This window comes from Zootoca vivipara, chromosome 12 (assembly GCF_965207765.1).
Source record: "Zootoca vivipara chromosome 12, rZooViv2.hap1.1, whole genome shotgun sequence".
In the NCBI taxonomy this organism is placed as follows: Eukaryota; Metazoa; Chordata; class Lepidosauria; order Squamata; family Lacertidae; genus Zootoca; species Zootoca vivipara.
The window spans coordinates 25,395,291-25,422,952 of NC_142595.1; the positions used below are offsets into that span (position 1 = coordinate 25,395,291).

The 27,662-nt window shown below is 44.8% G+C and overlaps 1 protein-coding gene across 1 annotated transcript; it reads left to right on the top strand.

Annotated features, from left to right (window-relative positions):
• Nucleotides 1–10,521: 10,521 nt before the first annotated feature.
• On the top strand, nucleotides 10,522–27,004 carry LOC118094625 (gasdermin-A3-like). The gene is made up of 8 exons (XM_088655689.1): nucleotides 10,522–10,664; nucleotides 14,368–14,645; nucleotides 18,722–18,896; nucleotides 20,794–20,956; nucleotides 21,517–21,616; nucleotides 22,959–23,012; nucleotides 24,301–24,347; nucleotides 26,491–27,004. Exons 2-8 carry the CDS (start codon nucleotides 14,435–14,437, stop codon nucleotides 26,866–26,868), a joined length of 1,128 nt encoding a protein of 375 aa, XP_088511815.1. The 5' UTR covers nucleotides 10,522–10,664; nucleotides 14,368–14,434; the 3' UTR covers nucleotides 26,869–27,004.
• The last annotated feature ends 658 nt before the right edge of the window (nucleotides 27,005–27,662 follow it).

Here is a 27,662-nt window from a genome sequence, read left to right on the forward strand (position 1 = left end):
CACAGTAACTCCACCACAGCCCAGGTTGGGTGGAACGTGTCAGGGACCAAATATGGTACCAGTCCCTGGCACATTGGGGGAAATAATTGCTGGTCCGCCACATCAGATAGTTTGAGGAGCACTGCTTTAATGCATTTCAACTCCAGGCCTGATTTAGAGCCTTCGCACACCTCTCCCTTCAGCAGAAAAGGCTCCCCGTGGGACTTAATATACAATCAATTTAAAACAGGGCAGTCCTTGCCTGCAAGCTGACAGCTCAAAAAGACATGACACACAAGGGAAAAGGGAGAGTTTGGGAAGAGGAAGAAAGCGAACTTGGGAACCAATTCTTAAAAAGATAAATATTAGTCCTTCTGACCAGCTGGAATGGAAGCACCTCGGGGACAGGAGGCATCTGATGGAGGTGATATTTCAGAAGAAGAGCTGTTTGGGTTGCTCCCTACGGAAATCTCTAGTCATCTCTGCAGAGGTTCAGTGCATCTCTCAGCCCACCCCACTTCCTCACCCAGTGATTCACAAGCACAACACAAGCACACTTCAGGTCAGAAGATTGTGCTGGCAGTCTCATGTCTATTTGTGGACGTTTCGTGCTAATTTCAAGCGGGAGATAACTCAGTCGGTAGAGCCTGAGACTCTCATCTCAAGAGTTGTGGATGTGAGTCCCACGTTGAGCAAAAGATTCCTGCATTGCAGGGGGTTGGACTAGGTGACCCTTATGGACCCTTCGAACTTTACAATTCTATGATTATAAATCAAGAAAGTGTGGACAAAAAAAGCATGCCAGTAGATTCTTGGTTCTTATCCCCACTTGGTTCATTAAAGTAGTCTTCAGACATTTTAAAGCCAGCTGCAACCTGCAATACAGAGGCAAAACATTTTTAATTTTTACTGTACTGTTATTATGCCAAAGTGTCTCAAAGTGACTTTACAAAAAAAGAACAGAAACTTAAAAAAAAAAAACTAGATGGAAAGCTGCAATAAAACAAGAACCAAAAATGCTCGTCCATAATTACAGTACATATGAAAAGGACAAATCCTACCCACAAAAATTGGCAGCAGACATAACTAATTACCCTCCAAAGTAAGGGCCGAGAGCTCAGATAAATTCCCATTGTTCTCCCCCTTGGTCCTTCCCTCCCTGTTCTCTCTCATTCTTTCCTCAACTACCCAACAACAACAACAACAACAATAAAAAGCCAATGCAATTCTGGGCTGCATCAATAGTATAGCATCTAGATCAAGGGAAGTAATAGTACCACTGTATTCTGCTCTGGTCAGACCTCACCTGGAGTACTGTGTCCAGTTCTGGGCACCACAGTTCAAGAAGGATACTGACAAGCTGGAACGTGTCCAGAAAAGGGCAACCAAAAATGGTCAAAGGCCTGGAAACGATGCCTTATGAGGAACGGCTTAGGGAGCTGGGTATGTTTAGCCTGGAGAAGAGAAGGTTAAGGGGTGATATGATAGCCATGTTCAAATATATAAAAGGATGTCATATAGAGGAGGGAGAAAAGTTGTTTTCTGCTGCTCCAGAGAAGCGGACACGGAGCAATGGATTCAAACTACAAGAAAGAAGATTCCACCTAAACATTAGGAAGAACTTCCTGACAGTAAGAGCTGTTCAGCAGTGGAATATGCTACCAAGGAGTGTGGTGGAGTCTCCTTCTTTGGAGGTCTTTAAGCAGAGGCTTGACAGCAATCTGTCAGGAATGCTTTGATGGTGTTTCCTGCTTGGCAGGGGGTTGGACTGGATGGCCCTTGTGGTCTCTTCCAACTCTATGATTCTATGATTCTATTCTACGATTCTATGATTCATGTTACCCTCTTGAAATCAAGTAAATATGGCAGACTAGACACGACTGGAATACCTGAGGGTTTTCTTTTCAATCAAGGAGGTTGCAGCTGTGGTGTGCGAGAGTTTGTATTATCCATAGATGCACATGCCCCAAACTGACCCTAATGTCCAGCAACACTGGCAGTTTTCAAACCCACGCAGCTCCCACTACACAAATGCTTGTTATAGAAAAATTCACTTATCCAAACACGAGGAATTAATACCCAAACTTCACTATACACACCACAGATATCCAAGCAGCCGGAGCTCGCTGTACTACTGTAAACAAATAAGCAGCCTTAAACAAGTCTTACTTTGTGTGTTTTGGTGGTCTGCTGGTCAGCCGTTTCACCAGAAACCATGGTGGGGGGGGGGAGCGAGAGATTCAACAAATAAGAGAGCATTTTTTTCCTTGTTTGATATTTTGCAAGGTTTCAGAGGGTTTTTGCAAGGTTTCAGATCCTATGCCTGGGTGTTTTCATCACTTTGGGGTCACAATTCTGTGGTCAGGGACGACGTGGAAATTTCCCCATAGGAATCAATTGAAATCACCAACTTGTTACAGTGAACGTTCGCCTAACAAATGATTTCCTGAGAATGCATTGCGTTTGAATAACAAGACCTGCGTGGTAAGTCAATGACCCTATTTCAACCTCAAAATGCCTTTTGACAATCTTTTCAGTGGGGACACATGTGTATCACAGTTCAATCTTCAGTCGCTTTCCTGGACCTCAAGAAGCTGATCTCTAACAACCTCCAGAATTTCAATATTTTGCAGAATGGATTCAGTCACAAAACATAAATTTTGCTTTGCACAATAAAAGCTGGTTAAAGCCTTTTGGTACTCTGGCATGCCAAATCCGCAATAAGAAAGCAAAATGGACTTTTTGTGAATAGGAAAGTGATAGGGATAATGAAAAAAAAAGTGAGATAATAATCAATAATTGGGAACACATATATTAGTGAAAACCACAGACAAAAATACATTATATTGGGGAAATTTGCTAGTTAAAGTGCACATTAGGCAAAATTACATACAGAAATTGTATTTTAGGGTAATTTCACACAAAAATGCTGATGAATTTTCACGACGATGCTTTAAAAAAAGAATTTGCAAACAGATGTGGACATGTGACAAATTGAATTTAAAGATTAGAAAACAGTGAAATTGAATCTGGCAGATCCACCCATCCCTGTGGAAGAAGAGTAAACAAATGCAGAACCCTGCAGAAGGGGAAGGATCTTCAGCAAGGAGTAATGTGGGGGGAAGAGGAAGGAGTAAGTTGAGGTAGCATGAGAAGAAAAGGCAATATGAGCATATAACACAGCCAGCACCTGTAGTTTGGTAAAGTCCAAGTATACTGGACAAAACTGCTTAAAAGTTATTCAGGGCCAATTGTGGTCCTGGGAATCCTGTTGCCCTAGAATTAGGCTATTCTGGAAAATACTAGTGGTGGTGGGGAGCAGAATAAATCTTAGGTGCAGAATTTATCGCAAATATCCTTACTGTGCCCGGAACAGAAACAGTGGTTCTCATTATCTGCTAACAAATGAAGGATGTAAAGGGGATTTTTAGTTCGGCTCATATTCTTAGATTTAACAAGGAGAGTTTAAAAAGAAAAGGTGGGGAAAATGTATATTACGAATAAGAAATAAAAACCACAGAATTGCCCCAAGTTCTGTGCTACTGATTGTGTGCTACACATCTAAACAACAACAAAAGTATGAATAATTTTGACACGTTTAAACCTTAAAATGAGAGTACAGGAGTTGGAACGACAGCCTTATTAGTTTCTGTTTTGCTAAATTTATAATTTGTCGCAGGCATGGGGTTCAAAACAAACCCATTCTGGGCAGAAGCTACTCAAAAGGTAAACCCTAGATGCCTATTTAGGTGAGAAGCCTAAAGTGTTGGGGTCCTTGCGGATGGAGGCTGATGCCAATGGAAACCCCCAATCATAAATCACAGCCTCCCTCCTTGATTCTGCCACCTGAAGCAGAAACTTCAGTCCTATCGCTTGAGATCCTGCGATGGCGACTCCACCCTACTGGCTTAACCCTGACCACCAAAACCAATATAGTGAAAGTCATAGCCAACTGCTTCTCATGCATCTGGTAATTTGAGGGCTTCGGTTAATATTAGTTCATTCACATGATCAGGTAGAAGGCGACTTATTTCGTAATATAAGCTTTCTGTTCAATGAAGTAGAACTACAATTGTTGTGTTGGGAAGTAGCCAATGATTACTTCTTTCAGGATGCATAGCACCAAAATCAAGTTAAAATGATTTTCCCCTCCCCAAACTAGAAATTGGCATCTCTGTATCTGACAAGAGGGCTTTGGGGGGGGTGAGCTGGGGGTTCAGAGGGTTGTGTTCCCTATTTCTGACCATTCTCTAACTTTATCACTGCCCCAAGGTTCATCACATTCTCAGGGTGTTTCAGGGTTCTTGAGTTTTGAGGGTTATTCAGCGTGCCAACTTGCAATGCTGAGAAAATTGCGAGAGCCTTTGCATCATGGAAAAAGAATGACTGTTCCTTTTATTGCACAATTCCTTCCTTTGCGGTAGGTAGCCCTGTTGAGTCAGCAACTCTCCCCTCAACCTTCGCATGGCTTCAGTTACAAATTTGACTATCCTTCTACCATCCTGAGCAGATTGTTTGTTGTTGTTGTTGTTGTTGTTGTTTTGTATAATGAACCGCTAAGCAGTTCCAACATGCTGTTGTCATTCTTAAGCTACTCAGAGATCCTTTGGCCCACTCTAATCCTTTCATTCTAATAATATGTGTATACATCTAACTGTAGTTCATTGTCTTCATTGTCTTCTGACTCATTGCTCTGTGTTATTAGCGGTCTTGCCCATGTCTGCTTTCAGTTCTGTATGTTGATTTTTTTTTTGTTATCTTCCTGACCCAGGATATAATGTAATTACGATGCTTGGCCGATCTCCTAGTGTTTCGTTCTGCATCGTCATATCTGATCTCCTGGCATTCCGTTCAGTTGCGCTAACGGAAAGTAAGAGAACAGAGGTTTGTGCATACTTAAAGAGTGTCTGATCTAAAATGGTTTAGAACTCCAGCCCAGCTAGCTAATATAATACCAGGATTGAACCCTAACTGCTGGCACTGTGAACAAGCCAAGGGATGGTTCTCCAATATGTATTGGGAATGCCCAGAGGTAAGGGGATTTTGGAATAAAATCCTTAAGGTTATTAATGAGGTTTTTAAAGTGAAGTTACCTATAGATTTCAATCTCATGACAATGGGTGGTACCTCGCAAGACGAATGCCCTGCAAGACGAATTCTTCACAAGACAAATGCGTTTTGCGATCTGATGGTGATCTGATGGTGACTTGCACGATGAATTCGTTTTGTGAAAAATTTGTCTTGTAAATCGCAGTTTCCCATAGGAATGCATTGAAACTTAATTAATGCGTTCCTATGGGCAAAAAAAAAAAAGAAATTTCAATGCATTCCTATGGGAAACCACGATTCGCAAGACGAATTTTTCGCAAAACGAATTGACTCGTGGAACGAATTAAATTTGTCTTGCGAGGCACCACTGTACTAGGAAACACGGCCATAGAGAAAGGTGACCAGCACACCTTCAAAGCAATGATACTAGCGGGAAAGGCAACAATAGCTTTAGGTTGGAAAGATAGAGAAAAACGGACAGTAGAGGTCTGGACTCATTCTTTGTTTGAATTTATTCAGTCAGGCATTGTGGCAGTAACGTCACAGGAAATAACATGGAGGGCCAAGTCTACTATTATAAGGACCAGATGGAACCCCTATCTTCAATGGATAACAACTACTGGATCAGAAGACATTCAGTGGAAATTAAAGACATTGTGCCCGTGGCTGAGGACAACTGTTAGAACCCTTGCAATGGTGGGGGAGGGAGTGGGAAGGGAAAGGAAAAATGGTACGTGAAATTAAAAATTGGAAGGAGAGAATATAATGTAAGTAACAAATTCTCGTACTTTAATAAAAAGTATCTGTTCTGTCCAGAAAAGGTTTGGGAAAGCTTATACACAGATTTCAGACTGCAAAACTCTGACTGTGCAAAACAACTGATTTATATGCATCTGATCATGGCAATCCAGAAGTGGCCAGAAAAGGGGGCAGAATGGGGGGTGGGGCATACCAGGGCATAGCAGGCTGATGCGTGCTGCACCATCGCACATGATGATCCACAACACAACCCTCATGCAAATAGGGGGTTGCCTATAAAGTGGAGGAATTCTCCATACTCTGGAGTTGTCAGCCTCCAGCATGTTTCTTCCCCGTCTGCCTTGTGAGTGTGTGAAACTCATTCAGATACGAAACATAGATAAATTTTGACTGTTCTGTCCTGGCTGTTATGCAGTTACTAAGGCTGAACTATTTCTTATCATCAAGGCTGGTACACTCTGAGCTTTGCAGAGTAGAATGCAAGTCTCTCTCCCCCCCCCCCCATTTAACCGAGTTAAAGCTCAATCAGTTTGCCAATAGCACAGTTATTCTTGGTGCTACACTGCTTAGAGTTGTCAACTTACACAAGACCATTTTTACAGGCACAGGTGAGAGCAGCAGGGTAGGTCATAACAGTAAAGAAGGAATAAAACAATAAGGCAAAACTTAACATGGTATTCCAGCTGAGAACAAGAACAAAAAAAACCAAGAAAAGGTAGTGGAACCCTGAATATTTCAAAATAATCTACACAGGGTTTTCCCCCCAGCTGGAACTCAATGGTACTTAGTTCCAGCACCTCTCAGGTGGGCATCATTGCCATTATAAGAGAATATGGAAGGTGTTCACGGTGAGTTCTGGCATCTCTTTTTCTAGAAAAATAGTGCTGAATCTACTCATACTACAACCCGAAATGTGACTTTGGAAATAACAGCAGTTTCCCTTTAAAACCATCTGTTGCCAGATTCAGAAGTTGTTTAAAACAGTCAAAGGGGAGGACATTTTCCAGTGCACAGACAGTACCAGTGAAAACAAAACTTTTCTCTGGAAGACAGCGGCAAGAGCAGGCAGGGAGCTGTTGTGTAAGATGAAAAAGGAGGGGGAAGGCAGGTCACCAACCCCTTTTTTTGGTCCTTTGGACACCTGGGCATGATGGCCAATGAGACACAGGACTGCTGCCTAAGCAGTCCCTTACTAGGGATAAGGCAACAACCAGCTTTTCTCTACTCCTGCCCCTTGCAGGAGGCAGTGGCAATGTGCAAAGAACATAAATCTTTCAGGTTTGTAAGCTCTAAGAGAGAACTCGTGCAAAAACCAGGAACGGAGCCAGAGAACCAATAGCAGCAGCATGTTCTTAAAAACAAAAGGATAGAATCAATTCCCCTTTAAGGTATGTAAAAAAGGCATCCGTGAAGAATCAATAAGCATAGGAATATCCACAGGAAGAAGAAAAGTTATTCCCACCCCCCGTCATATATTGTCAGGTATCATGGAGAGGGAGCGATGGAAAGGGAAAGACTTTTGTTTCTAGGAAATAGGACAGCCGAACATTTTCCTGCTCCTGGTTACACTCAGGAGTTTGGCTAACATGACTAACACTGAGTTACACAAGTTCCAGGGCATTTTTTTAAAACAACAACAACACACATGTAAAGTGCAGAGGAAATTCCACCCAAGGTGAACTTGAAGTCCTTGCCCAAAGTGCCCTTATGATTCTGTTCCCCTCTAGCCTGTGATTTAGGATTTGCCATCCTGCCTTGAGCAAAACGTTGCGCCTATGTAATCCATATGGCTTGATTAGATCTGTTACTTAAACATGGGCATATAGTCAGGATTTTGTTGGGGGGAGGGAGGCAGAACTGACGTGATTGGTCAGTTAGTTAAGTATTTCTATTGTTTTACTTGATCTGGGGGCAGGTGCCCCCACTGCCCCCTCCCTTGGTTACCCCCATGTACTTAAAGGAGATTCAAGACATTCAAGATCTCAAGGCAGAGGCGGAGATAGCTGTGAACCCAGGGGTGAAGCTAGCCCCCTAGAGGGATGTCTCCCCCCCCTCAGGGATGGCACCCGGGGTGGGCCGCACCCACCACACCCCCTTCCTCCGCTACTGTGTTCAGGGGCCCCATCTACACTGGTTGTTTAACTACGTTTTGAGATCATTTGGGAATGGTTACAACGTGTAAAGGGCAAACGAGGCTGAGTGTGGGGATTTGCCAGTAGCTTCTAGGGCTTTGGAAACAATTTTGTTCAAGAGCTGCAGGTGTAGAATTGAGGGCAGTCGAGGTTTTTTGGGGGGGGGTATATATTTTTTATTAAATTTTTGTTTTACAATTTAAAATACTCATTTTTACATCCTTGAATAACCAATGACTTCCCTTCTTCTCTTTCTGTGGTTCATTTTACATATCATAAATCCCTGCCTATTTTACAGAAACTTTACCATTCAGTATTCCATTATTACATCCATCATAACTTATTTACACTGTCGATTTTATCTTAATGCTGCCAGCGTCACAAAATTACAAAATACCTAAAGAGAGGTTGTGGGTTCAAGTCCCATGTTGGCCAAAAAGAATTCTGCATTGCAGGAGGTTGGGTTAGCTGACCCCTGTGGTCGCTTCCAGCTCTAAATTAATATGATTCAGTCCCAACCAAAGAAGAATGGCAACTTAAACTGATGGAATATGCACAGCTTGCGGACCTAACATATAGAACAGGGGTGGCCAACTCTGAAGAGACTGCGATCTACTCACAGAGTTAAAAACTGGCAGTGATCTACCCCCTTTTGGGGGGTTCAGGTCAAAGTTGTTAAGCTTTCTAGGGAGGAGGAAAGCCGCATTTTTAGGGGTTCAGGTCAAGTTGTTGAGCTTTTCTGAGGTGGGAGGAAAGCCCTGTTTTGGGGGGTGAAGGCTAAAACGTTGAGCATTTTTAGGGGAACCAAAGTTGTTGAGCTTCTTTGGGGGGAGCCAGTGATCTACCAGTGATCTACCACAGATGTCCAGTGATCTACCGGTAGATCACGATCTACCTGTTGGATGTGCCTGGAATAAGAGAACGAGAAGAACATAACAGTTAAAGAAGATTGGAAAATGTTTATTGAATATATGGGGGGGGGGGGAATTGTGTACATTTGAAAACGTGGGAAGATAAATTCAACAGTGTAAATAAGTTTTGATGGATGTAATAATGGAATACTGAACGGTTTAGTTTCTATAAAATATGCAGGGGGTTTATGTTTTGCAAAATGAACCATGGAAAGAGAAGAAGGGAAGTCGCTGATATTTTAAGGTTGTTTAAATGAATATTCTAAAATGTAAAACCAAATTTAATAAAAATCATACAAAAATAAAATAAAATTCTATGGTTCAGAATGCTGACTGACCACTGGGAGGAATCACAGTGGAATGAAATAGCATACCCTCCATCATTTCTCTGATGAAAATAGGAACATCCTATTTAATAATAAAAATAATAATAAAAATAATAATAATAATACCCTGCCCATCTGACTGGGTTGCCCCAGCCACTCTGGATGGCTTCCAACATATATAATAACATAATAAAAAAATTAAAGATTAAACAACTTCCCTATACAGGCCTGCCTTCAGTTGTCTTCTAAAGGTGGTATAGTTATCTCCTTGTTTTGGAGGTTACATAACTCCATACCCTCCAACACTTCTCTGATGAAAATAGGGATGTTCTAAGAAAAAGTGGGACTTTCCGGGATCAAATGAGAAATGGGGACAGCTTTTGTAAATCCGGGACAGTCCCTGGAAAATAGGGACACTAGGAGGGTCTGGAATAGAACATCTCCACTCTGCCACATTTTGTACTACTAGTAGTAATAATCATGAATAATTGTGTAGCGATCTCTCTGTTACCCATTTCCCCACGCTGGTTCTTGACATTTTAATTTGAACCCACTTTGCTTATTGCCAGCGCTACGTCCCAGCGCAACCAAATCAATGATAAATAAAGTTTTACCGAGTATGTGCAGAGTGTCACACACTCTGTCACTACAGAAGACCCATAAGTTCTACCTCACTTGTTTGGGACTTCTGTCTACAGGTAAAAGGAAAATAAAAAAAAATCCTTCCAGTAGCACCTTAGAGACCAACTAAGTTTGTTGTGGACCCAGGTGGCGCTGTGGTTAAAAACCACTGAGCCTAGGGCTTGCTGATCAGAAGGTCGGCGGTTCGAATCCCTGTGACGGGGTGAGCTCCCGTTGCTTGGTCCCAGCTCCTGCCAACCTAGCAGTTCGAAAGCACGTCAAAATGCAAGTAGATAAATAGGTACCGCTACAGCGGGAAGGTAAACGGTGTTTCCGTGTGCTGCTCTGGTTTGCCAGAAGCGGCTTTGTCATGCTGGCCACGTGACCTGGAAGCTATACGCCGGCTCCCTCGGCCAATAATGCGAGATGAGCGCGCAACCCCAGAGTCGGTCACGACTGGACCTAATGGTCAGGGGTCCCTTTACCTTTACCTTTAAGTTTGTCATAGGTATGAGCTTTCGTGTGCATGCACACTTCTTCAGATAAAAGGTACTTCAGGTAAAAGGGTACGACTTCAAGGCAGGTCGCGGCACATTTGAACCCTCTCACCTCAACTGATCACTCATCTGCTCTCTAGCCAATTGAACATGCCAATAGCTAGTGGTTTGTGTGACTCATAAGGAGGGTTAAAAAGAGGATGCCCAACTTCCCTTTATTAGCAGAAAATGAAGCGTTCAGCAGTTCACTTCACAATTCATTTAAAAGTGTTGTTGGCAAGCTCATGAGAAGGAAACTTGCAGTTGACCTTGCTGAATCCAGAGTTACTCTTGTCAACCAAGGAACCCCCCCCCCCTTTTAAGAAGAAACCTGAAGGCTTCAGGATTCAGGTAAGTCAAAAACTATTTTCTGAAAGAAACAAAGAAATCCTGTTTCGATGTCTTCATGACATCCTAGAATCTCCCACCTCACTTTTACACCCGGAAGGAGCACAAGTAGCTGGGAGCGAAACGAAGATAGTCAGGTTCTTTGCACCTCTGAAAATGCTGAAGATAAATCATTACTAATTACAAAGCTATTGATGTGATATAATCCAGCAACTCAGGAAATCTTTAGCAAATAGCTTGGTGTTTCCCTCCCCCTTTCCTTTCACTTCTCTGTGCATTGAATAAGTGAAACTTTTAACAAGAACAATCTGATCCTCATTCCTAGCTTACCTCACCACTCTCAGTCTGAAAGAACTTTTTAAAATGTCAGTAATTGTGTATTTTCATTCTGCTCCCTCTCTCTCTTTTAACTTCCAACCTTATTCCCCCATGCCGAGTCACACATTTTTGCTTTTAATGCGAAGCTGGCAGGCATGTCATTTTAGCCTTTCATTTTCAAGCATTAAAAAAAGAAAGGAAAAAACTCAAAAGGCAGCTGGGTTGAACAAATTCATGGTGTCTTGGGGGCCAGGACTCCTCTTTTCTCTCATTGATGGAGCTCGTGCATCTGCCGGAGTTACCTGACAGGCAGAAATTTAACAAGGAAAGCTACACCTGTTGAATTTCTCTGACTGATGGGACTGTTAAAGGCAAGTGAGCTCATCGGGCAGGGTGGGCAAGCTGACTACCTTCCTTGTGAATTTCATGTGCTTTGTTCCAAATCAGCCTTTATCTTATTAGTGTTTACATCAGCCTATAAACAGGACCAGCCCAGGCAGATTTTTGGTAACCCTGTTGCCTGTACAATCATACATCGGTTTAAGTACGCTTCGGTTTGAGTACTTTCAGTTTAAGTACTTCGCGGACCCATCTGGAACAGATTAATCCACTTTCCATTACTTTCAATGGGAAAGTTCGCTTCAGGTTAAGTACACTTCAGGTTAAGTACAGACTTCCGGAACCAATTGTGTACTTAAACCGAGGTACCACTGTACGCATTTTGTAGCACACAGACAGCTTGAAAGAAAAACCTTTCTCAATTTACAAATGCTCCTCTGCTCTGTCATCTGTCAGTGACCTGGTGGTCAGGGCTGGCAAAGGCCAAGATGGCGCCTGCTCCTTTCCATGTACTGAAGCCAACCTGACAGAAGTTGAAGTGTAATTCAACACTGGTGATGATGGGGGGCAGCATCCTTCACTGCACCTCAAGGCAGCAGGAGAGCTCAGTGGGGCACAGGACAGGGTGTGAGGCACCCACTGCTTCCCTCTACCTAATAGTAGGGCTGGCTCTTTTCTATTTTTCTGCTGACTCTCCTTTTAGGGGTCTCCCTCTCTCTTTCACCTTCAACGTTTCCAGACACAGAATCTGCTTTCAATCACAAAGAGCAATACATGACCCCCTTTCATTTTTAAAATCTCCTCCTACTCCCCCCTTCTTTTTCTTCTCCTTCTCTTCATCCTCCTCCTTCTCGTTCTCCTTCATTCTTCTTCTTTTGGCCTCCATTCTGTGTTTCCTTCACCTCCTCTCACTGTCTAAAGTAATTTCTGACTGGGTTGTTTTCTTTTTGCTCCAGAGCATCTCCCCTGAAAACCCACCCTTTAAAGCTCAATCGGAGCAAATGTCAGTCCGCAGAAAACCCAAATTAATGTTTGCTCCAATTAAGCTTTAAAGAGCAGGGGTTTTTTTGCAAGGAAAGCTTATTTGGGGAGGGGCAACTGTTTGGACACAGTACGTTAAAGCACAGTAAGTGTGGATAAGCCCTTAGTTATTTAGCATTTGCTGATCTTAATACTCAGCTGTTAGCACGATGCTGTCTATTTTTCCCCTGTTATGGCTTGCTGTATTTACGGTTTAAATTTATTGCTGCTTTAATGTGTTCTGTAACCTGCCCTGGAGTTTGATAATGAAAGGCAGTATATACATATTGTAAATAAATAAAGACCAGTTGAGCGATCACTTAATTACAAGCAGGACGGCAGCCTATAAAACAACAGTGACACTTCAGTACATTGCCAACCTTAGATTTCAGCAGCAGCAGCATATGCAACTGAGGTGATCACCACACACTTAGGGAAGTGGTTTTCTTCAACTAAAACTCCTTCAAAGTTTGCAGGAAAAAACCACAATACTGGGGCAAAAACCACTTTGCATGCAACCTGGGCCTCAGAATACAGCTTCAAAATGGTTTGTAAATAGGGTTGCATGCAAAGTGGTTTTCGCCCCAAGTATTGTATTTTTAAACAGGACTTCTGTGCCTTTAATTGCCCTGCTCCCTTTTGCTTGGAAATTAAACCAAGGGTCTGCTGGTTTCTCTTTAAGGTTTCCAGACTCAAAAGAGAGCAGGGCAATTAAAGGCACAGAAGTCCTGTCCTCTATTGAGTCTGGCAACCCTATTTGTAAACGTTGTTTGGGAGAGTGTTCTCTCACTCTTTTTCTGAAAGCCTAAGGCCTAACGCGCACTGCCCAGTTCCACAGTCAACTTCAGATACTAGCTTGGGGCTGCAATTTGAGGAGCGCCCAAGAACCAGATGTGCCCTGAGAATCGAAAAGTTGCAGGTATTACAGCACCAGGGCCAGCCTGAAGTATTTTGCTGCGTGAGGCAAAAAAACAAAATGGTGCCCCCCATGGCAGTTGACGCTTACCTCAACCGGGGGGATGGGACAGCAGTCATATTCACACTGTGCATTTGGCTTCCCCTAAAGAATCCTGGGAACTATAGTTTGCTAAGGGGACTGGGAATTGTAGCTCTGTGAGGGGTAAACTACAGTTCCTGGGATTCAGGGGGGGGGTGCTATGGGCTTTAAATGTATGCTGCAGATATTACCCTCACAACTATCCTGTGAGGTAGGTGTGGCGGAATAGTGCCTGATGATGATTCCGGTTCATCATGGGTGAACCTATCACTCCCATGATAGGCAGGTGTTCCCTGGGAGGCGGAGCTGGACGGAGTTCTAAATAGAACAACCGTTGAAAGGCAGTTGGGGGTTGGCAGTTGGGAGTGGAGTGTTAGAGAGTGAGCAGGAGGTTAGGTTCGGGTGGATGGGAAGAAAGCTGATAACCGTTATTATCAAGATGCAGGAGATGTATTAACAAGTCTGTATTATGTGAAAAGAAGATATGCAATTTTAAGAACCAGAGAAATCCATGTTTTCAAGTTAATTAATAAAGTTAAATGTGCCTAAATGCTCACTGACTTGGAAGTGTCTCAGTACCTTCAGAGGTGTGACTAAGAGGCGAGAACAAAGCTTTCCTGTGGAAGAGGAAACTGTTTGCATTTTCTCCTGTCACACAAAGGGCTGGTTAGTGAAGCCACAGGAGCCACATAGTTGCCTAAGGGAGAGGCAAATTGTAGCAGTAGGGATCCACGGGAGGGAGACTCCACTGGTGGCAATAGGTTTCGAACGCAGAGCGCTGAGGTACCCTGGAGACAAGTCCAATTTGGACACTGGAGGTTTACTCCCGTTTGTATCAAAGCACAGGGGAGAGCTTCTGTTGTTAAAGCAGTGAGGGATACTGGGAATCCCTCACAGTAGGCTCAAGGATTGGGCCACAGTCACCGACTTGCATCTTAGCCTCCCAGGTCGTAATACAACACTCGAACTACTTTACCTTACTGGCTATCCTGTTTTTTTTTTAAATAAAATAAATTGGTTCCTTCCTTACAGGTTGCAAGCTGCCTTCCTGTCTTCCTGCCGTTGTGTCTCAGCATCTTCCAATCTGTGGGGATACAAAATGTTTAAACGGCTAACCAAGCAGCTTATAAAAGAGCTGGGCTCAGAAAGGAAGCTGATACCTGTGTCTAGCCAGGTACTCACCGATAGCTTCCAGCCTCTCTCTCTGGTGACTAAAGAGCAATCCAGGTTTCCTTGGAATACGCGGAAGTATTCCCCAACCCCTTTCAAACTGGTGGATGTGCTCGAGAAAGGAGCAGAGGTGGAAATAGGTATGTTGTTTTTCATTTCATTTAGAAGAGTTTGGATTTGATACCCCGCTTTATCACTACCCGAAGGAGTCTCAAAGCGGCTAACAATCTCCTTTTCCCTTCCTCCCCCAAAACAAACACTCTGTGAGGTGAGTGAGGCTGAGAGACTTCAAAGAAGTGTGACTAGCCCAAGGTCACCCAGCAGCTGCATGTGGAGGAGCGGAGACACGAACCCGGTTCCCTAGATTACGAGTCTACCGCTCTTAACCACTACACCACACTGGCTCCACACTACACTGGACTGGATGGCCCTTGTGGTCTCTTCCAACTCTATGATTCTATGATTCTATTTGATGGTGTTTCCTGCTTGGCAGGGGGTTGGACTGGATGGCCCTTGTGGTCTCTTCCAACTCTATGATTCTATGATTCTATGATTCACACAGTTGGCATCTGCTAGGGTCCGTGGGGCCAGGAACAATACAGTGGCTTATTAGAAACTTTGTCCAGAGCAGGGTGCATACCGAAGCTTAGGGGAGACTCCCCCCCCCCCGGTTTAACAACTGTGATGGGCAACCCAGGAATATTGTCTCATAACAATATGACCCTTCCTGAATCCCAAAATGGTTTTTGGCCTTCTAGGGGGACAGTGGACTTGACCACTCGACAGCTTCAAGAAAAATGCAGAGTGCAAAACCAACCCCTGTATAAGGTGTTTATTGACCTGACTAAGACTTTCGACACTGTAAATCGTAATGCCCTGTGGACTGTCCTCCTGAAAATTGGCTGCCCAGATAAATTTGTAAACATCATTTGGCTCCTCCATGATAATATGACAGCAACATTCGCAGATAACAATGGCTCTCAAAGTGAACCATTCACAGTGGGATCAGGTGTTAAACAGGGTTGTGTTATTGCCCCAACTTTATTCATTATTTTCATTGCCATGATCCCACGCTTTGTCAAAGGGAAACTCCCCACCGGAGTAGAAATCATATATCAAACAGATGGAAAGCTCTTCAATCTGAGCAGGCTGAAAGCAAAGAATAACTTCCGTCATGGAGCTTCAGTATGCTGATGACAACGTAGTGTGCGCATGCCCAGAGGATGACCTCCAAACCATCCTAAATACCTTTGCTTACGAAAAGATTGGCCTATCACTCAACATCCAGAAAATCAAAGTGCTGCACCAACAAGTACAAAATAACCCCTCTGCAGCGCCACAAATTTAACTCAATGGTGTAATGTTGGGAAATGTTGATCACTTCTCCTACCTAGGCAGTTATCTTTCCACAAGGGCCAACACTGATGCCAAAATCCAGCATCGCCTGAGCTCTGTGAGTGCGGCTTTCTCCCAATTGAAGTGCAGAGTGTTTGAGGACTGGGACATTTGCAGGGAAACCAAAATGCTTGTTTACAAAGCTATTGTACTACCAACCTTACTATATGCTTGTGAAACATGGACCACTTATAAACGCCATCTCCAACTCCTTGAAAGATTCCATCAACGGTGTCTCCGAAATTTTTACACATCACTTGGGAAGACAGGAAACTAATATCAGTGTACTGGAAGAAACAAAGATCACCAGTGTTGAAGCAATGATTCTTCAACATCAACTTCATTGGATTGGTCACGTGTGGATGCCTGATGATCATCTTCCAAAGCAACTACTCTATTCCGAACTTTAAAAAATGGAAAACGTAATGCTGGTGGTCAACAAAAGAGGTTTAAAGACTGTCTCAAGGCAAATCTAAAGAAATGTACCATAGTATAAACACAGACAACTGGGAAACACTGACCTGCGAGTGCTCCAGTTGGAGAACAGCCTTTACCAAAGGTGTCATGGGCTCTGAAGATACTCGAACTCAGGACGCAAGGGAGAAACGTGCTAGGAGGAAGGCACGCTTGGCAAATCCACACCATGATCAATTCCCACCCGGAAATCAATGTCCCCACTGTGGAAGGATGTGTGGATCCAGAATTGGCCTCCACAGTCACTTATGGACTCATTGTTAAAACTGTGTTTATGGTATGGAAGACAATCTTACTCAGCTACGAGTGATCGCCGAAGAAAGAAGAAGAAGAAGCACACCAAAGCTTAGGGGAGACTCCCCCCCCCCCGTTTAACAACTGTGATGGGCAACCCAGGAATGGGATCTAGAAGTGAAGCCAAATCAGAGCATCATAGAGCTGGAGAGGCTCTTGTCCCAGACAAGCAATGAAGATTTGCTATTTGCTTGTGCATGGCTTATGTAGGCTCCATTTGGGGTTTAGGCCGGAAAGTTGTATGTGGCTCGTCTGAAGGTGTTCACACTTCCATGCACACACATTTGAAGCAGCCCTCCACGGACATTGGAATTTCATGGCTGGGGTGTTTGGAATGTGACAAAAGAGATTTAAGGGGTTTGGATTTGCGGTTTAGCTCCTTAGCGGAACATGCTTCAAACTCCCATACCCAATATGAACTATGGATCTCGGTTCTGGTTTGCATGGAAAGTGGTTTGTAGTAATGATAGTGAAGTGTAGGTGGGTACCTACAAGGCAAGACACAGTGATAACAGCAAGAACCTTTATTGAATTAACAGAAATGGACAACAGGGGCAAAGCAATTGCTTATACAGTGGTGCCTCGACTTACGAATTTAATCCGTTCCGAAGGCACCTTTGTAGGTCGAAAAATTCGTAAGTCGAAAAACGCCATTGGAAACACAATTTCCCATAGGAATGCATTGGAAATGGAAAAATTCATAAGTCGAAGCAACCCCATCTAAAAATCCGTAAGTCGAAAAAACCCTATCTAAAACCGTCGCTGTTTCCGTTCGGATGTCGAGAAATTCGTAAGCATGTGGCCACTTGCCCCACTTGTAAGTCGAAAAATTCAGTTGTCGAGTCGTTCGTAAGTCGAGGTACCACTGTATACATTTCTGAAGGCCTGGGCCACTCCCACTCCCACCGCGATTGGCTGTCTAAACTTCCAAGCTGAGAATCATAACTCAGAGTTTAAGGGCCAAGGGCAGAGGCCCAAATCCTGAAATGTTCTGGGATTGGATATCACGTATTGAATTAGAACACAGGGGCTCAGAATCCTTAGTCCAGACTCAAGCTCAGGCAAACGCAGACCACTGAATGCACAACAGATAGTTTGTCCAATTCAGACATAATAGCAAACCATAGGTATTGGGCATCAGGGAGCAGAAAGGATCTGCCGGGTAAGGTAGAGCTGCTGCACTAGCTTCCTTGCAGGTCGGTTGTTGGGAGGGAGAACAGAAGAGGAGAGGTGGCCCCAATATCAGTGCATTTGCACTATGTTAACCTTCCCCCCGGCAGATCACTCCTCCCCATATCTATTCTGGTAAGCAACAGAGGCCCACTTGCTAGGAATGTAGCACAGCTAGCTGCTCCACCCACCATAGCTGTCAACCCTCCCTTTTTTTTGCGGGAAACTCCCTTATTCCAAGCCACAGCTGGCAACTTTCCCTTTTTTTTGGCTGGAAATTCCCTTATTCCAGCGCCGTTTCCCGCTGCTATTCTGGATTGCGAGATATACCGTAGACCAGGCATCCCCAAACTGCGGCCCTCCAGATGTTTTGGCCTACAACTCCCATGATCCCTAGCTAAGAGGACTAGTGGTCAGGGATGATGGGAATTGTAGTCCAAAACATCTGGAGGGCCAAAGTTTGGGGATGCCTGCCGTAGACTATCCCAGGACAGGTGAGGCTGCTGCTGATCCCTTATTTTCAAATCCGAAAGTTGACAGCTATGCCACCCACCTGTCAAGCAACTTCTTCCAGTAAGGAAGGAAACAAAGTGCACTAGGAGGGGAGAGAATGAGAGGATGGATTGCATAAACCCAATGGTCGTAATAACAGGTCCCTTTCAAGGAAGCAGAGGCAGGAGCCACAAAATATAATGGTATAATGCCGTCGAGAGAACCTGCTGTTCTGCCTCTGTAATTAGAAGGGTGATAGAATCTGCCTATACTTCCAATTTGATTATTGTGAACCTCTTTGAGAATCATCATGAGTGGAATGTGATGTGGTAAAAGAAATAAATCTGACCGAAGTGTTTTGAATGTGAGGTTTTGTTGTGGCTTTTCCCAGAACTGAAACACTCCGAACCACTTCTGTTCTCTGCGAACATCTGCCACAAATCTGGAGCAAGATTGAACCTCAAGATACAGACTGCCACAGTGGATATCGGCGGCTTGGGCTTGGCCTGCTTGTCTTCCTCTCCGATAGCTGTGAGGAAAACCTATGTGGACATCAGGGAGCTGTGGTGAGCATGAGTTTAGTTTAGTTTAGTGTTACGGTTCTCGACCAGCATACACATATATACATAAAACAATCCAAAATACAATCTAAAATATAAGCAATAAATATAAACCACTTTAACCATTCTAGAAATTATTAGATAAAAGAAGGTAGCACTACTTGGGAGGGTACAGCAAATGGTAGCAATGGATCATCTTTGGCTCTGTCCTGAAATTTTTGGGCACTGCTAACTAGGTCGGCTGGGATTTTTATGGCTCTAGCACAGAACTTGGTGAGCATGACTTGGTAGGGTGCTTGGGAAGGGGAGGAATAACAGAAGTTGACCAGGCTTGGTGGCCATTCTCTCTCTCTCTCTCTCTCTCTCTCTCTCTCTCTCTCTCTCTCTCTCTCTCTCTCTCTGGTTTATGCAAATGTAGAGCCTTCTCTTGCACCGTAGTCAACCCTACCATAACGCAAAAGGAGACTGCAGCTCCAGGAAGCTGAGTTTGGGTGTCACCAAGGGCTGCAGAGTAGGACAGAGAAATGGATCAGGCCCACATCCATTCTCACATCCACACTGTGCATTTAAAGCACATTGCCCCTGCAAGAAACCTTGGGGACTGTAGTTCATAGAGCTACATGTCCCAGCACCCTTAGCAAATTACAGTTCCCAGGATTTATTTGGGGGGTTGCCATATGCTTTCAATGTGCACCAAATATGCAGTGGGTGTTGGGCACCCTGTCTTCTAAACTGTCTTTCAGTGAAACTTTCCACACCATGACTGTACCAGGCTCCCTCCGAACAGGAAGGATCAAAGAATAGGAATAGCCTGGCAGTCCTTATGAGAGCTAACACTATGGAGCTCCCCTGAAGCACGATTTCTCACTGCAACCTGGCATACCCAACATTAAATGACAAAGCAAGGTGAAAGCAAACAAGATGAAAGTTCCCACGTGGAAGGGAACAAGCAAAAGCTGCAACAGCAGCACAGTACAAATAGAATCCGTTTTTGCTAAGAGGGCTTAAGATTTAACTGCAGCCCCAACAGTGTCCACTAGAGGGCAGTCAAGGATAGAAGGAAGAAAAGAAAGAAAGAAAGAAAGAAAGAAAAGAAAAGAGAGAGAGAGAGAGAGAGAGAGAGAGAGAGAGAGAGAGAGAGAGAGAGAGAGAGAGAGAGAGAAAGAAAGACAGAAAGAAAGAAAGAAAGAAAGAAAGAAAGAAAGAAAGAAAGAAAGAAAGAAAGAAAGAAAGCAGCCTTGAGTTAGGACTTAAGTTATGCACTCCTTGCAGAATCTGCTACAACCCTTGCCTTGTCTCTGGAACGCTCACTCTCCTCGCTTTCCAGGAGGCTAGCCATTTATTCATTCGATAAAATTCATACATTGTTTGATTGTATAAAACACACACACACACACACAACCAACCAACCATTAAAACAGTATACAAAAAGGGGAAACAATAAAACAAAACAAAAAAATTACAAACCTCCTTTAAAGCATGCAAAAATTAATACTAAAACAGATTAAAATTACCTCAACTTTCTGAGCATCCGAGTAGCAGTAGTGTAGCAGTGCCTGGGGTGGAACAAATATTGTGCAGTGGTGGACTGGGCAGCTGGGGTGGAGGCATGCACATTAAGATGATGCTTTTAGTCTTGAAGTGAAACTGCCAGGAAGGTGACATGGAAAGCGGGCAGGGAGACACACCATGTTGTCCTTCACCTCAGCAATCAAATTGTCTTGGGCAGGATCCAGGTGTGGGGTCTGGGAAAGTGCCATGTCGCTGGGAACCTTTTGCTCTGTAGCCCACGGAGTGGCCCTCATGAGGGGCACAGTAGCAGAAGCCCCCTGGTTCTTTCCTCACTCAGCAAGAACCCTAAATGCTTAGGAGCCATTGCAACATACCCCCCCGTTGCTTTCAGGAAAATGGTGCCATCCCTCAGTCTTCTCCAGCAACTCTACCCTAAGCTGCATCTCTACGTTGTGACGGAGGCTTTTGAGATAATGGAGCCGCTTCTGATTGAGGAGACTGTCCAAGCAGGAGGCAAGGGAACGGTGACAGCAGCGGAAATCTTGACAATACAGGTTTGTGGCCTTTAGCTTTTTTGTTTCTCCCTCTTCTCTCGCTTTCTCTCTGTCTCCCACAACCCACATTTCTGTGGTAGCTCCCCATTTGTGGAATGCTCTCCCCAGGGAGGTTTGCCTGGCTCCAGGCAACAAAGTTTCTCTAGGTAGTTGAACCCGTCCTGTCAAACGCCCTTCTGTCAGATGCTTTTTCGTAAACATTTGAAGGCAGCCCTGTTTGGGGGAAACTTTTAATGTTTCATGTGTTGTTTTGTCCCTTTATTTTTTACTTGGAAGCTGCCCAGAGTGGCTGGGGTAACCCAGTCAGATGGGTGAAAAACAAACAAACAAACACAAACATTGTTGTTACCAGATAATTGCTTGATTAAGCAATAAATCTATGGCCTTTTATATGTGTTTGTGGGTTATTGGTTTGTTGTGGTTGTTGTTATGTCTTTTGTGTTCTCATTTTGTATTTTGATTGCCCTTTGATCTTCAGTATACAAATTGAAATAATAATAATAATAATAATAATAATAATAATAATAATAATAATAACCACAACAACTGTTTGCACACAGGGCCTGAGCACAACAGTGAAGAAAAAGGCAATGCTGATCCCCCGAGGCACAGTGCTGGCCTACGTGGTTGAGAAGCTCCAAACCTACGATGAAGAACTGGGTGAGTGAAAAGAGTTGAGATGTACAGATTGAGATGGGTGTAGCCCACAAAGAATGTGAAAGCATCTTGAGCCAGGATGGGGAACCTACGGCCCTCCAGTTGTTGGATTCCAACTCCTTTCAGCCCCAGGCAGCATGATGGGACTTATAGTCCAGCACCTGGAGGTTCCACAGTCTCTGCTCTCTGATGATCTAGAGAGCAGCTCTCTCATTTTTAAATGGTCAGGATTATCAGCTCCCCTTCCACTACTAGCATGAAGCTTCCAGTAGGTTGCCCATGAGTCAATTCATCCTGCAATGGAATGAGAAAATGATTCTCAAGGCTTCAGGGAATCAGATCCCTCCCACAGTGGGATGCCAAGAAGCAGATAAACAAGAAGAGTTCTTACCAAGTAATTTATCCAATATTCACACAGAGAGAGGAAGGAATGCAGTCTCTGTTCATAGCTGCCAAGTCTCCCGTTTTTCGCGGGAAACTCCTGGATTTTAATCCGTTTCCTGCTGTTATCCCGAATAGAAAAAAATCCCATAAATCCCCCGATTTTCTACCTGCCAGGGAGGCTCCTTCTGCGCATGTCTGGGCATGCACAGAACCGATTTTGGGTGCTGCTCTGCCCATGTCTGGGCACCAGAAATTGGGCAGCGCCGGCACCGGAAGTTGCTTCTATTCATGTCCGGACATGCGTAGAAGCGACTTCCGGTGCCTCGCCGCTGCTGACCCCGAATTTTTCAAGGGGAGACTTGGCAGCTATGTCTCTGTTAGATAATGGCGTTGCTCCAAGTAAAGTCTCATCCCCTCAGTCCCTCCTATTCTACATCAACCCTGCGCCTGCTGATTTGTGCTTTCTACCTCTGAGCTTTCTGTTCTACTACTCTCAAGGCATGCCAGGTCCTAGAAGGGGGAGGGTCTGGAATGCTTTCAAGAGACACCAAGTCTGTCAGCTGTCTCTCCCCTGGTGCTTCTTCTTCTTCCTGCTCCCCTCCCAATATTTCCCAGCTTCTCCACTCTGCAGCCTCTGTACTATGACCTTCTGCAAACCACTGTTCTAAATCTATACTGTCTCCCTCTTCTCTGGGAAGTGGAGGGGGGTGGGGCGGACTCCACCACCCCTCCTCTTCAGACCAGTCCCTGACAACGATGCTCTTGGTGTGCAGAACCACAGGAATTGGAGAGCTTGCTGGGTGGTGTGATAACAGCTGGTGTGTGAGGCATCTACCTGTAGTTAAACAGTTCAGCACCGCAGGTTGCCCCAAGGTCACCCTGAGACCAATGCCCCTGTTGGAAGACATGAAGAACTCGATGCTGTCGTCATTTCCTGATCATTTCTTCGTTTTCTTTCCAGTTTTGCTCTGCCAGCAGCTTCAAACAAAGTTGGTTTCCTCGCTCACGTATGATGGTATGTGTGAGACTGTTATTTATAATTTACACATAATAATGCACTCAAAATGTATGGCACTTTGTGGAATGATGTAAGCGAAAGAAACAGAGACAAACAGAGAGGACGCTGTCGTGGTAACGTTCCAGTATGAATCTCAACAGTAGGCAGGGTAAGAAGGAGGCGAGGGAACAGAGGAAAAGGTGTGCCAAGATTACTAGAGTTGTTACATTAGCACCGCACAACACAGTTAAATTTCCCCCATCCAGTGGGTTTCACAGTATTTTCCGCTCCAGCTCTTCACATCAACACAGCTTCGTTAGTGTCAGATTCATTTCTGCTCACGCACACACAAGGGGGGGGGGTTAACAGGGAGGGGATGTATTTGCCCTGTGCCAAGGTGTTCACATGTTGACTAGAGATGAAATAGGAACAGCTTATGGGCTCTAGTTGGTGTGAAGCTGGTTTGAGAAACAAGGACTCAACCAGCAGTGTTCTATTAAAAAGGTCCAGGGTTCACATGCATTTTGGATGATGTGTGAACCCAGCACTTGGAAACACAGTGAGTCCACAGTGAACACAGCTTTAAAAGGTAAAGGGACCTGTGAGGGACAGGGGATATCGCGAAGTCCCTCCCCTCCTGAGTTCAAGCCAATCCCCGAGCACAGGGGGAAGCAGAGAGAGTTCCGATTCCAGTGGGGAAGCAGGAAGTCGTGTCCGAGGCTCAGGCAAGGTAGAGGAGCCAGGGTCCCAGGTGGGACAGGAAGGGGCGAATAAGGGGGGGAGACCCATCCCCCCAACTCCGGAATTACGCAGAAAGAGGAGGGGAAAGAGGATGGGTCTGCCAAAGCTTTTGTGTTGGAGAAAGACGCGCCAAAAGCCATTAGGAGGTTCTGAAACCGACTGATCACATCACTCCGTGTAAATAGCAATGACTTCAGCACTGTAAATACGCAGCACCAATAAAAGAATAAAATGCAGAGCTGCGTAGCGTCGTTACTCTGAAGTAGTCCGCTCCGGCCACTGTGACAGGACCCCTGACCATTAGGTCCAGTTGTGACCGACTCTGGGGTTGCAGTGCTCATCTCGCATTATTGGCCGAGGGAGCCGGCGTACAGCTTCCAGGTCATGACAAAGCCGCTTCTGGCGAACCAGATCAGCACACGGAAACACCGTTTACCTTCCCGCTGTAGCAGTCCCTATTTATCTACTTGCACTTTGACGTGCTTTCGAACTGCTAGCTAACATGAATTCCAAGTGGGTATTTTAAAGCCAATCATTCTAAATTTCTCTCTCCTTCTCCCTTTAGCGTTCCAGGATGAGCTGGGCTCCTCATTAACAGGCAAGTGGCCTTCTGTTGCTTCCTGATTTTGCGCCTGGAGTCTGCTTGTCCCAATCCTGTAGATCTTTTCCAACAGAGATCAGCAAATTCCTTCCATAGCTCCGTGGCAGAAATAAGACTCCGGCCTGAAATGCTGGTGATTCACTGCCAGTCAGTAGTAGACAGTAGGTCTGGCTCAGTATCATAAAAATGGTAGAATCACAGAATTGTAGGGTTGGAAGGGACCCCGGGGGTCATCTAGTCCAGCCCCCTGCAATGCAGGAATCTCAACTAGATCATACATGACAAGTGGCCATCCAACTTCTGTTTAAAATCCTCCAAGGAAGGAGATTCCACCACCTCTCATGGGAGTCTGCTCCACTGTCAAACGGCTCTTAATGTCAGAAAGTTCTTCCTGACGTTTAGTCGGAATCTCCTTTCTTGTAACTTAGAATCATAGAATCATAGAATCATAGAGTTGGAAGAGACCACAAGGGCCATCCAGTCCAACCCCCTGCCAAGCAGGAAACACCATCAAAGCATTCCTGACAGATGGCTGTCAAGCCTCTGCTTAAAGACCTCCAAAGAAGGAGACTCCACCACATTCCTTGGCAGCAAATTCCACTGCCGAACAGCTCTTACTGTCAGGAAGTTCTTCCTAATGTTTAGGTGGAATTTTCTTTCTTGTAGTTTGAATCCGTTGCTCCGTGTCCGCTTCTCTGGAGCAGCAGAAAACAACCTTTCTCCCTCCTTTATATGACATCCTTTTATATATTTGAACATGGTTATCATATCACCCCTTAACCTTCTCTTCTCCAGGCTAAACATACCCAGCTCCCTAAGCCGTTCCTCATAAGGCATCGTTTCCAGGCCTTTGACCATTTTGGTTGCCCTCTTCTGGACACGTTCCAGCTTATCAGTATCCTTCTTGAACTGTGGTGCCCAGAACTGGACACAATACTCCAGGTGAGGTCTGACCAGAGCAGAATACAGTATCTTACCTCATATATTACAGGTACCCCTGCTGCAGGAAGGGAAACGGTGTTTCCATGTGCTCTGGCTTCCATCACGGTGTTCCGTTGTGCCAGAAGCGGTTTAGTCATGCTGCCACATGACCCAGAAAGCTGTCTGTGGACAAACTCTGCCTGAAAGTGAGATGAGCGCTGCAATCTCATAGTCGCCTTTGGCTGGACTTAACCGTCCAGGGGTCCTTTACCTTTTACCTTTATATTACGGTCCCTCAGTAGCTGAGGCAGTATGCCAGTCACTGAGAATCCAAAAGGAGAGTGTGTTTTTGTGCTCAAATTCTGCTTTGGGGCTTTCCACACGCATCTGGTTGGCCACTGTGAAAACAAGGTGCTGGACTAGACATAATTTTTGTCCAGCAGGCATTTTCTCACGTCTTATTCAGTTACTGTCCTCTCCCACAATTCATCCCAGGAATTGTACCCCGCTGTATCTGTGAGTGCTCAGTTCACATGAACTTGCACGCCCAAGGAAGGTGACTACTGCTCATATGCCAGAGGAAGCAGCATAATAATCTATTTGTATCCTGCCCATCTGGCTGGGTTTCCCCAGCCAGTTGGGCAGCTTCCAAGAAACATTTAAAATACATTAACATGTCACAGATTAAAAACTTCCCTGAACAAGGTTGCCTTCAGATGTCTTCTGAATGTTAGGTAGTTATTTATCTCTTTGACATCTGATGGGAGAGCATTCCACAAGGTGGGTGCCACTACCGAGAAGGCCCTCTGCCTGGTTCCCTGTAGCTTTGCTTCTCGCAGTGAGGGAACCACCAGAAGGCCCTTGGTGCTGGACCTCAGTGTCCAGGCACAATGATGGGGGAGGAGACGCTCCTTCAGGTATACTGGACCAAGGCCATTTAGGACTTTAAAGATCAGCACCAACACTTTGAATTGTGCTCGGAAATGTACTGGGAGCCAATGTAGGTCTTTCAGGACCGGTGTTATATGGTCTTGGCAGCTGCCCTCAGTCACCAATCTAGGTGTCGCATTCTGGATTAGTTGTAGTTTCTGGGTAACCTTCAGAGGTATCCCCACATAGAGTGCATTGCAGTAGTCCAAGCGGGAGATAACTAGAGCATGCACCACTCTGGCGAGACAGTCCGCGGGCAGGTAGGGTTTCAGCCTGCGTACCAGATGGAGCTGGTAGACAGCTGCCCTGGATACAGAGTTGACCTGCGCCTCCATGGACAGCTGTGAGTCCAAAATGATTCCCAGGCTGTGCACCTGGTCCTTCAGGGGCACATTCTCTCACATTTTGTCTCATTCTCTCTCTCCCCCTCTCTCTCTCCATCAAAAGATGGATGGCATTTTGGAGTGGATTCTTTTTGGCGACGAAGGCAGTGATTTCGTGATTCCACACCATTCCTTGAAGAATGAAGAAATTCACCTGGCCATTGAGATGTTGCAAACTTGTGGGCTGGATTTGGAAGCTGGGAAAGACTCCACTGTCTGTCTGTGGAGCAACGAAGCCCGTTCAGAACTGGCTGCTCTGTACTCAAGCTTGTACGCCCTGCAGATCCTAAGTGGGTGAAGCAGGAAGTAAAACAGGCAAATCTTCTCCCCTGTTGCAAGGGGGGTCAGCTGGGCTGAGGACCTAAGGTGTAAAGCCCCGTACAGCACTCAGTGCTTCCACCCTTTTGAGCTCGTCCAGCTCTGAATTGGCTAGTGCTTCCTGCTTCTCCGCTTGTGGAATGGAGTGTTTGGAAGACCACAAGTAGCAGCAAATGGTTTGCACTAGGTGATAGGTAGAAGGCTGCTCGGGAGTGGTTTGCCACCCCAGTTACCCTCCTAGCCTTTATGGTTTTCCATCTTCTGATACGTCTTTGTGAAATACAGCCGCATGACCCAGATGCCAGACCAAGATTGCACATGAGGTCCTCAAATCATCAAATGCATGATTCTTGCAGGAACCTTGGAAATATTTGTTGACAAGGTTCTTCTGCTTGGCAACCCAGTCATGTGGGCGGCATATAAACATCATCATCATCATCATCATCATCATCATCATCATCATCATCATCACATCATCATCACCATCATTATTAGGAGGGGCATTTGGTCCAAAGGCCACATGTAACATTAATACAAATGTGGAGGCTTCCTGTTTCACAGGAAACCGCAGCTATTCAACAACTAGAGTGTAACGCTAAACAATGATTATCCTAAGACTTTTCAAAAGAGAGTTATACGGCCTCAGTGGTCCAGCTTCTGTATGGCGATACACTGTTGGAAGTGGGAGGAGCCAAATTCTCAGCTGCTGAGTTCAAAATTCGGAATAAATTCCCTTGAAATGATGGTCACAGATTGTGACTATTAAGACACCCA